General features: G+C 36.6%; 1 protein-coding gene across 2 annotated transcripts in view; it reads left to right on the forward strand.

The window, feature by feature from the left end:
• myom3 (myomesin 3) overlaps positions 1–12,319 on the forward strand; it is a 293,178-nt gene that overhangs the window by 55,331 nt on the left and 225,528 nt on the right. Inside the window, exons 4-5 of one of the 2 annotated variants that reach the window (XM_028819087.2) lie at positions 3,063–3,210; positions 5,974–6,131. The exons of the other annotated variant lie outside the window; for it this stretch is intronic. Coding sequence (XP_028674920.1) covers positions 3,063–3,210; positions 5,974–6,131 — 306 coding nt within the window. The remainder of the gene's footprint in view (positions 1–3,062; positions 3,211–5,973; positions 6,132–12,319) is intronic. 2 annotated transcript variants of the gene reach the window in all.

Genomic DNA, 12,319 nt, shown 5'->3' on the forward strand with positions numbered 1-12,319 from the left:
CTTTCCCATAAATCTGAGATTGGCCAATCACCCAGAAAACATTTGTTGTCTGTATAGTCCCTCAAAATCTGAGTGAATGTAGCTTTCTACTCCATTTCTCTTGGTAGTCTCCCTCACTGTTCTTCTTCTTGCACAATCACTCAGTTTTTGTGGCTGGCCTCCTGTAGGCAGGTTTACAGCTGTGCCATACTCTTTCTATTTCTTAAAGATTGATTTAACTGGACTCCAAGGGATATTCTATGACTTGGATATTTTCTTGTCTCTATCCCTCAACTTATGCATGTCAGTCACTATTTCATGGAATTGCTTGGAATGTTCTTTTGTCTTTATAGGTCTTTGTAGTTTAGGCCATTTTTGCCCTGCAGGTTAGGTTACCATACTGACTCTCCATAAGTTGAACCTTCCAGGTAAGGTACATTTATTCTACAACTAGCTGTGCTACCCATCTAAGATGAGTTGAGATCAATGCAACAAATTTAGACCTCAGCATTAATGTTTTCAGTGCACCATCTATTGTAGTGTATGTTGTAATTAATGTATAAATAAAAAGCATTTATCATTCAAACAGATGGTACATCATGGTACATCACAAACACTTGTTGCAATAAAATGCATCACATATGCTTGTGATGTGCCATTTGCTGTAATGACAAAGACAATCCACCTGTCCCTGTTATATGCCATTTGGTATGGGATTAATAAAAGCAGTGTTTATGTTTGTGATGCATCATCTGTTAGAATAACAAATGCAATGCATTTTATTACTACAAATTTTTGTGATCCGCCATCTGTTGGAATGACAGAGACATACAAACAGGATGGACACACATACACAGACACTTGTTCTTTTATTAAGGTGAATTAATTAAAACCTCAGATAGGTGATCTCCACTGAACTAATTATGTGACTTCTAACGCCAATTGGCTGTACAAGTGATGACTGAGTGTGTCATATTAAAGTGGACAAATGCTTATGCGATCAGTTTTTGTGTGTTTGTGTTTTTTTATAACTGTGATTAATTTAAACTACTTTGGAGAGATTTGTTTGTGCCTTGACAGTAAAGAGTCTTTTTTGTTTATCAGTGCCAAAAAGCTAAATTAGATCTACTGTTATTCAGTGTTGTATAACAATAAAATATGAAAACTTTCAAGGAGGTAATACTTTTTATAGGCAATGTATTGGAAGTATTTTGGTACATTTTTGACTTATGTGCATTTATTATTGTCTTAATTTACATATAATGTTTTATATACTGTATACTATTGGTTTAACATTTCCACAACATTTTGCTAGCATTCATTTCAGTAGGTGAATCTGCTCTTCCTATTTATAAAATTGATTTCTCCATCTGTGTCAGACTCATATGTGCAGACAGTGCGGTTAGAATGTGGACAAGTGGCAATGCTTGACATCTGAGTGCAGTTCAAAGGGGCAGCGCACCAGACCAAAGACTGAAGTGGTCTGGAATGTAGCAGATTAATGTGTGGTATGAATGGGTCAAGGTTTTGATGCATTGTATGACAGTTATATAGATGAAAGGAGTAGATGGAGGTTGCTATGACTTAGTAGAGTAGCAAACATTTCTACATTTGATCCAAGGCAACCTACAAGAGTAAGATAAAGTAAACCTTTGATCAGTCCACTACAGGAACATTCAGACAAAAACCCATCCATCCCTTCTAAATACATTAAAATGAAGTCATCAGGTTTCTGAATGCATGAGTTGCATTACTGGGTTTTAGAGCCCAATATTGTCATCAGCCCTGACACATACACTGGCAGCACTGGGCAAAAGTCAGGAACCAATCTCAGATGGGGTTTTAGTCCATACAAGGGTACGCTTGGGCACATATACACCGTCACACCACTTAACTGAAAGTAAGGGAGGAAACCTGATTATCTAGACCCCCTCCAACTCATTTGCCTCATGTATACATGGATTTTCTATGAGTCTCAAAGTTTCTACCCATATTTTGAAAATATGCATATTTCTTAATTTGATAAACAGTACTGTGCAGAACATAAGGTATATACTGTAACTATTGTTAACCAAACAGCTGAATAATCCACTTGTGCAAAATAAATAGTAGTCAAGTAGAAAGTCAATAAATAAACATTCCATCAAAAAAAATATAGTGTTTCTTGTGGGTTAAAAAAGTAATAATTGAAAAGCACATTCAAATCTCATGCTGAACTTCTGCAGTCACCAGGTTCCCTCCACTTCTATCTGCCGAGTACGCCTCTCTTCCTCCATCTCCCCCCAGCTCACCCTAACAGGTCTTGCCACCAGGCCGAGATACAGACGACTACTATGGACCAACTCACTGGTTTCTTTGCCAACTGCCTCCTTTGGCGCATCTGTCAGCACACCCCGAGCTAGAAACAACTCCTTCCTGCTGTCTCCATCAGCGTCTGCAGGCTCCTGGAGTGCTTGAAGCGCCATTTCTCCTGCTTTCCCACAGGGCCCTTAACCCCTCTATGTCAGCCATGCTGCTACCTTGGTTTTTTTGGGGTTTTTTTCCCTCACTCTTTTCCTTCACCGCTCTCTTGTACAGTACTTTTGCTTTCACTTTTTGCTTTCTTGACCGGCTTTCCTTTATATTCCTCCATGGGTGCCGCGCCTCAAATGCAAACCACTGGAAGCCAATGGAGCAATCAAGACAGAACACACCACCACATACAGATGCACCCCATCTCAACTGCTCCACCAACTCCGTGCAGCTGTGTGCGCATGCACTACATGGAGATCAAGTCAGCTATTTATTTATTTAAAACCAATCGCCAACCACTAAGCCGCAGACCCTCTATATCACAATACACTACCATATCCTAACGCTAGTATTACTGTAAGTAAATGGAAAGTGTCTAGAAATTGAACAGTTCTACATCATTCCCACAGAAAAATGAGATGATGTCCTGAGACTCTAAGTTTGGAAGTAAAAATCTCAGTAATTTCTTTGTAGTGCATCTGGTTTATTGCCAACAGAGTTTAATGTCCTACTTATGTATGACATACGTAGATTGTGATTGATAAAACTGTGGTCATTTTTTTCTCTCCCAGTATTAGGCATTCTTCCAAAGCTGCAAAGTACCAGGGGAGACAGAAAAGGAAACTTTTTGGCAATGAACTGGAGAGTGTTGAAGTTGAAGTGATACAAACTAACAAGATCATCAGGCTCAAAGCTGACCGACAAGCAATTCGAGCAAAGGTAGGCCCAAAAAACTGTAAATATCCAATTGTAATTGCCTCCACACTAAGACCTATTTAGATGGAGTGAGTAGATAATTTATTTTTATACAAATGCTGAAAAATAAAGACTGTTTAATTGCATAAAAAATAAACACGTAATGCTTTTGCAGAAACAATCCTACTGAAATCCAAATTACTGGATATAGAGAAATAAACAACACATTTAAGCAATATTATGAAATGTGTTACATATCAGAATGTTATGAAAATTACTCACTACCTACAGATTTATTTAACAAAATAGAAATGACATAGTTTCAGACAGTTTCCTCCAGGTACTCCGGTTTCCTCCCACAGTCCAAAGACATGCAGGTTAGGTGCATTGGTGATTCTAAATTGTCCCTAGTGTGTGCTTGGTGTGTGGGTGTATGTGTGTGTGTGTTCATGCCCTGCCCGGGGTTTGTTTCCTGCCTTGCGGCCTGTGTTGGCTGGGATTGGCTCCAGCAGACCCCCGTGATCCTGTATTTAGGATATAGCGGGTTGGATAATGGATGGATGGATAGTTTCAGACAATTTCTGTCGATGATCTGGATGGGCCATTAATGATCTCCATGAATCTGGACACTGTTAAATTTCTATAAACCTGTAGAAAGTTGCAGACCCAGCTATCTAGTGTTATGTACTTGAGAGTCCCAAAGTATTTAAGTCCTGAACAGTTCCAAAAAGCAAACTAGAGGGGGAAACACCTTAAAAAAAACCCAGCTAGTAACACAGAGGACCATGTTGAATCTTTATAAATAAAAAGATGTATTAATATAAAAATTCTCCATAGAAAAAGAAAACAAAGAGCACAAAAAACAAAGGGAGATGCCTGTAACAAAGGCAATCTGATAGCAAACAAAGTCACAATACAGGAATCTAATGGCAAACAAAACAGACTAGAAAGTCAAAAATCTAGTAATCACAAAAGACACAATAAACACTCACTGACTCTCGAACACATTTAAATGAACCATCAGGAACTGTGGGAAATCTGCCACCATTACAGGGCTGAAGGCAGCCACTCGTGGTGATTGTGAGGTTTCTCCCATCTCTTGGGGATCCACCCACAAAACCCAAGGCACATAGCAAAGGCTTAGAAACAAATAATAAACAAGGAATAATGCAAATAATTAAAAAAGTAACAGCAACATAAATGAAATAATCATTAAAGAACATAACAGACTTAAAAAAAGAATTTGGCTAGAACATAACATCAAGGAGATTTTACTCTCTGCTAAATTAGGTCTGATAATGCTAGCTGTATTTACATAAACTAAGAAGAGAAGCTTCTACCTAAAACACTATGCCAAGAGTAAAATTTATTTTTGCAAGAAAAAAACTTTCAGACTTTGCGTCCTATAAGCCCATTTTTCTATTGATCAATGGTATTAAAATTCTGTCTTTGCAGACAGAACAGGGGTACTTCATTATGTTGCTAGATCAACCTTGATTTGTTAAAAGCAGTCATTTTTTGACTTCCATATTGTTATGGTCCCCATGGTGAAATGGAGTACTGAAGAAAAATAAGAGGATTAAAAAAACTGGAGCTACAATAGGTGAAAGGAGCAGGGTGTTATGATCTTGCTTAGAATGAGTAATTAAATGTGAAACTTTGATTTAAAGAATAAATGAGCATTAGATGACAGAACAGATTAGGGACAAGTACAGTCTTTGTCAAAGAACATGCAGGGGGTCAAAACACAAAAATAGCACAGAAGCTATTAATAATCAAACCTCAACACGTAAACCACACAATGAATTCTACAGGATGGTGAAGAAACAACCTAAAACTTTTTGAAAGTACCTTTTAGCTTTCACTAAAACGAAGAAGAGAGGGGGACAATTGTGACATTAATTTGATCTAAAGTGAAAAATAAATATACAGTGATGGTTAGCATCCATCCAGTCCCTATAAGGGTGACTTTATTATTGTTTTCATCATAAATAGGAGTCACAGACAAGGAAAAGGGATTCAAGGCCTCCAAAGTGAGCCACATAGAAGGTCAGGACCTTCACTGGCCTGTTCTGATTCTGCCTCACCCCTAGGCAGCCATCCCCCAACTACTTCCTCCAGGCTTTGGCCTAGACAAGCTCAAAAATGGGTACCTAGCTTAAAAAGTTCAAAACGCATAAGTCTCAAAATTTCTTACAAAGGAGAAACAAAATTATATAAAATTCTGGCGTGTTGAGACAACTCAAAAATATTTATAAGGAAGAACTTATTGCAGAAAAACAAGTATAATAAAATAGTAAAAAAGGCAAAAATGATTTACTTATAAAGGCCAATACACAATACAAAGGCAGAAATGCAATAAACTGCGCAGAAGAATCCAAAAAATAAAAAAATAATTCAAAGAAAAACACTCATGAAACCCCTGTGCAATGTCAATGATGTACTGCTGGAAAGCCAATCATCATTCAGTATAAAGGCAGATGGGGGACATCAGTATGGCACCGCCTCCTAGTTGGCTCCACCCACAAGGAATGGACAGATATTTAAAAAGACGGTACACATAGTAAATACAAACATAACAGCAATTACATTAAAGTATGACAAATAACAATTAAAAAATTGCCAAAAAATAGAAAATACACATCAATCCTGGCTGTAACATGACAGCCATTTTTGTTTTGTAAAATAATTTATGCCCACATGTATACCAATAACATTGCTGCACAGCAAAACTCTGTATGCTTGACTATATTGTTTTGTTTAAATTCACTTTTTGTCTTTCTACAGGCAGAGGAGAAGGCCACTCTAACAAAGAAATTTCTTGAGCAAAGACATCAGCGGTCCCCAGAAATCATGATCCCTCTGCGCTCCCACAGCGTCTGGGAAAAAATGAGTGTGAGGCTCTCCTGCACTATTCTGGGGCGGCCAGTGCCAAAAGTCAAATGGTAAGTTAAACAAAGGAAAAGAAACAAGAAACAACTAACTTCAGATTGTAAAGAAACTGACAGCATGCATAACTAAAGGTTGTAACTAGAAGTGATTCTCAGGTTCACTATCAGGTAGTGTGAAAGTCCAGTTTCATTTTGGTGGTAAAAATTAAACTGTCGTCATTATTTCTTTTATCAGTTTTTTCAAGTTAGTAAACCTTGCTAAAAAAATGATAGAACTTGTTTTAATGGATAAATTAATTTTGTTAAGTTATGGTTATGCTGTTCCATTGTTAAGAAATACGTGAAGATCTTATAACTAAATGACTTTAGTTAGATTGTTCCACTACAGGTCCAATTCTGTTAGGATAAACTCTGTCGTAATGGTTTTTTTTTTGGTCCTGGCCGATTTCCTATAGACGTAGTGTTTAAAAAACAGTGAAATCCATTTTATCTGAAAAATTCATTACAATGAAATCATTTTCATGAAAACAGTAGTAAAACATAAGTATTTCTACTGGCCTTGGCACAAAAATCATGATTTAGGAGCTCCACTGAACAGCCAATTGGATTGGACATTTATGTCACTTTGTTGACTTGACGGTCGTCATCGTACTCTTGGAACAGAGTGGAGCGTGAGACGGGTATTATTACTGCAGACTGGTAACATTATGGACAGATCTATAGGTGGGATGACTTTCAATCAAATTCAACTTCAGCTCTATTTGCACAACTCTGGAGGTCCATGGTCACACTCTGTTGCTTATTTCTGGGTTCCTCAAGGCACAGATTAATGAGATTAATTATTGGATCGTCCTTTAGCAATAGTGCTGACTGCTGAGCTGCCCTCATGCTTATGCTACTTGATCAGTTTCCAACATGCTTTATAAGTTCATTGAGATTTTACCCTGTGAACTCCTGCACATCATAATCTTTTCATTTTTTTTGTTGCATTTGAATGTGTCTTTGAATTTTGTGCTTGTGAATTTATGCATCCAACAATTTTTATTTTCAAATGTGACCTTCATTTCTTCAAACATTTTATGTAAAAATTTTGCAGACTAAAAAAATGGATGACTCACAAAAGAAGAAATGGCAACCATTAAATAACTTTTCACTGGCATTGATGCTGGCTAGGAGAAAAAAACTGCTGCCATCAAGTTCGATGTCCTGTGGTCAGCTTTATCATCTGGGCTGAAAGACTACTCTATGTTGCAATTCTATTAAAGTGAAATCTCTGTTATAAATTTTGTTCTAATGGAATTTGACCTATATTAACCATTAATACATACATTTGAAAAAGCTGAGAAGTTATAAAACATACCATATCACACTATACCATATGCCATAATATTCCCTGAGTCACAGGGGCCAAAGTCCATCTTGGCAAGACTGGCTGTAAAGAAGGAAGCAGTACTGGACAGTGCACAGTCCATTCCACGGCTCACTCATGCACACATTCACAGGCCTACACATAGTCACTAAATAACCAAAAATGGAAATCATTTGGAATGCTGGAGAAAAACCAGAGAACCATAGAAACCAAGAAACCTCTGGCAGACACAGATGGAAGGAGCAAACTCCACATGGACAAGCATCATGGTCAGGATTTGGACCCAGGATGGTGGAGGTGTGAAACAACAGCAGTATTGTCTGCACTAGCGCCAGCATCTCCTGTGTACCACTACCTACCACCATGCCTCTCTACTGAGAAGTAATTCTAAACTATTAGCATAGATGAAATGTTTATTTATTTTAAACATTTACAGTAGACATGCATTACCATGACCATGAAGAAAAGTTTACAATTGACTAACGACACTCTTTTTAATTAGAACAATTAATGGCGGGACAGTAAGATCATTTAATTCTATTAATCTAAACTATTAACAGGCTAACATTTATAGTACGTCTTTTCTTGTTTTGCATTTCTTTTAAATGAGTTGTGGGTTAAACTAATCCCAATAAAACATTTTATCACCTTTAATATAAATCCAACCCAATCTATCTATCTGTTTGTGTAGCATTTCTTATAACTTAAGTTTTTAGTGGTGCTTTTACAGTTTTTATGTATCTCTTTCTTTATTTTTTAAGGTTTTCAACTGTTTGGCTTGGAAGTTTGTTTTATTTATTTTTGTGACATGATTGGCACATTATGTGACTATGAGCGACCCATCTTTCAATCCGGAGTTCCATTTTACATAGCCACGACTGTCACACTTTTAACCTCATCGGACATCCAGCATAATTATAGCCGCAATTTAGTTTTGTTCCATTCCCTGTAGTGTTGTCTGTGCTCTCTTTTGATCCGTTGGTATTTGGCTTAAGACAGGCATTGACTACGATTTCTGGCTTGCATTTATATTTCTCTCTCTTTTTGCATTCTTACAATAATCCTTAGAGACTTCGTCTCATAGCAGTATTAACAATTGTTTAGTGTGCATTTTTGTCATATTTGGGGGTTTTAATCATGAGGATTCCATTTGTGCTATTATTTTTATGTTTTGCTTTTGGACTTCAAAAGTTCATTTTCATTAATGTCTTAGTTTTCTTCATTTACACAATGTATTTTTGAAGGTCATATGACTACGATTGACCCATTGATGATGTGGCAGAAATTACAATATAAATAGGGCGGCGTTCTCACTTCACATGATTCTTCGGTGGGTGAAAAAACCATTTTGCTCTTAATAGCAAGAGTAAGCTTTAATCCCATGTAGGCCCTAGTGTTACAATTTTCTGCTTTGGCTATGACACTCTTCTATGTAATTTTTTCATTTTGCCCTTTGATTCTAGTAATTCGTTTTCATTCACTCTGACCCTTACTTGTCTGTTTGACCCCAAGTTCTCATTTCCATGTCTTCTCCTGGTTATTTTATTCTCATTATAATCCGCGGCACTCTGTGTGTCATAACAGTTTGTCAGTAACACATCAGATTCAAAAGTAACCACATGATGGCATGTGTCATGAATCTTTTTTATGCGTATGAATTTATTACATACTTATTTTGTAAATTTCTATTTAATTAATTTTGTTTCTTATAAAATGTACAATAATCTTATTTGACACCTTTTTATTGCCAATTTATAGTTAGGGAAAGGCTTTTAGTTTTGATTTCAGGATTAAGGCCTTTTGTAGGGCTTTCATTTTTTCTGACTTTGATGAATGGTATGTTTGACTTTTCCCAGTGTGTTGACCTGTAGCCTGTTCCTTGACCTCATTACTTCACGCTTGTGAAAAATATTTAATCTCCTGATCTATTCCTATGACCTTTACACCAATTCAATTCAGTCTTGCAAAAATGAGTATCACAGCATAGATGAGTTCAAATGTCACTTAAATACACTGATCAAAACTCTGTAACTTCCACAGATGTCTATTGGCCTGAGTAAAACTTATAAAAACATGAATAATAAACAGAGATTTCAAAAGTGCCTACGACAAAATGTATAACTTTATGCTGTATTATTCAACACATGATGCACGCTTGTTTGGGCTAAACCGTGACTACTACCTGGTCTGGAAATAGTCATTATGTTTGAAGAGCAAGTCCAGCACTCATTGAAAAGCAGGTATTCTCAGGGCTAGTGAAGATAGCTGAGGCAAAGCTTTCTGTCTTTTGGTTGTGTGAGCTGAGGGTACAGTGGGTACACAGAGGGTACACTTGGCGGTGTGAGCTGAGGGTGCTACATTGCCATGCATGATCTTGTGCACTCAGTTGCGGAGCACAGTCAGATATTCCTTTGTGTCTTGATGCATCAGGTGGGAGGTTGCTCTACCTGCCAATGAAGTGCAGCAGCATGGTGACTCCATATGTATGAGGTTGATTAACATGCTCCATACAGTATATGACTGTTTCAGAGTGGCAGTCAGGTGAGATTCAAGGTGTATTTATATATACACATTTACAAGATGACTTTGATTTACTGAAGACAAGGGGGTTTGCCCCCTGCTCGCTTCGCTTGCCAACCCCCAGGCCTGTGCTGTGCATTAGCCTCTTTGCAGTTCCGCCGCTCGCGTATGAGGATGTGGATGTATAATTTAAATAGATTGTTATTTTCATGGGAATTGTTACATATGCATAATAGAACTAACTATTTTACATTACAGCGAGTAATTAACCATATTAACAAATAGTAAAATGTAATAATTTGAAAGTAAATTATGTTAGAACATTAGGACACTCTAGACGAGAACAGACCATTCAGCCCAACAAAGCTCGCCAGTCCTATCCACTTATTTAACATGTTTCATGTTACTTTAGAGTTATTCGTTGAGTAATACAATTTTGTTCTGCTTGTCTTTGAAATTAACACGCAAATACTTTTTAAACGTACAGTTTTACTGTAAAACTTCAGTAAAAACTATTTTTTGAATTACATTTTTGTCAATATCGCATTGAATTTTGATTCTGTGTTTGGACTTTCATCATGACAACGTATAACTGCCCGTGATTGAATTTCATTTCTTTCTCTCTATTCAATAAAACTACTTTTTGGAATGTTTGGCTCTGAGATTTGTTAATTGTCTTTGCAAAAGCTATTTTAACGGGAAACTGTTAATGTTTTAATACGAATGGCATATCAAGATCTCCTTTGTCGTGTAATGTTATCCGCAGAAGATTTACTACATTACCTTTCTTGGATACATCCTTCTTTCTACAGTAATTCGTTTGTTGGAAGATCGGGCATTGTTAACGGTTGTAGAAATTCTTCGGGATATTGTAAGTTGATGTTTTCATCACCAACTGTTTTAGAATAGTTTATTGATACACATTTAACCTTTTTGCCGTGTAACTGATCAACATTTTTGCTGTTAATTCGTTTGACTTTATCGTTTCTCGGTGCGAGGATTGCCCGTTTGCTCGTTTTTTCTGTTGATAACCCTTCGTGATGAAATTCTTCAATAAGATTTGGACATAATACTTCTTTTTTAATTGGGAACGTAAAGTGATGAAAACTTTAAAATTTATAAGAGCTGAGAGAGCAGGAACTGTGTCTGACAAAAGCATTCACACGAATGAGAGGTGAGAGGACCGTGGGCATGGTTGAATATGGTAAGGAGGAGGGCATGACTTGAAAAAATCTTATGGCCCAAGTCTTGCAGGACTTGAATAAATCTCTTCAAAAAAGTTTTGTCTCGTCGCAGGATTTTTTTTATATAATAGAGAGATAAATTTTGTGGAAATGTGTGTATGCCAGCTTTGATAAATCAAATTTTATTTTGGTATACGCATTTTCCTGTTTTTTGGCGTGCACATATTTTCATGCTCAAATACACTCAAAGTTTTATAAATAAGCTTGCTATGGAGAGAATTTCTGTAACACAGTTAAAAGCAATCTAGGTGAGGTCCACCTGTGAACTATGCACAGAATCATAAGTCATAATCATGATGGAACATGTGGAATGCGATGGAGACCCAGAACATAGGTGATAAATAAAAAGTGATGAGCAAAGTGATTTGCGCAAAATTGAATTCACAGAGAACCTACAACGTCAATTGTGTTTTGCTTCCAGCGAAATTTTTACTATCGGCATATCTATCTGTCATTTAGTATTTAAATAAAGGTTGCCAGTGAAAAAAATAAATCACTGGAAGTTCACATATTCTCAACTAGGAGGAGGAGACAGTTTAACACGCACAATGGTGGGTTTTAGTGTGTTTTCATTTGGTGAATATGCAGCATTATGTTTTAGCCAGGGTTCTTTCCCTGGCTTATGTTTAGGTGTCTTCTGTCTTTTTTGTTAATTTTTCAATATTGTTTGTTGGTTTCAATCATTTTTGTTAATATTGTTCTGGCTGTTTATTATTTGTCTAATTCTGTATTTTCTGTTCATTTCATTCTGTTTTTTTCTTTTATTATCTACTTTCAGTTTGTATATAACTATGTTCTGCTATGTTCCTTGAACATTGTGGGTGATCCCCTTAGGATTCACTGTATTCCCTCTGGAGGAGTTTTGAAAGTCGAGTTGTGAATATTGACTTTTTTTTTTTTTTTTGCTTGGCCGATGTTCTGAATTTTGCTTCTGTGTTTGGTTATTGATTTCTAGATTTGTATTAGGACTTGGTTTCTGTGGATAACCCTTTAGGCAAATCCGTTATGCCTCTTTTTTTAGTATTTTGTTGTTTTTCTCTTTTTTATTAATAAAACAATAATGATTCTTTGTTGACTTGTTCTTTACAAACCAGAGATTTACGGTTATC

Source organism: Erpetoichthys calabaricus, chromosome 14 (assembly GCF_900747795.2).
Source record: "Erpetoichthys calabaricus chromosome 14, fErpCal1.3, whole genome shotgun sequence".
Classification (NCBI taxonomy): Eukaryota; Metazoa; Chordata; class Cladistia; order Polypteriformes; family Polypteridae; genus Erpetoichthys; species Erpetoichthys calabaricus.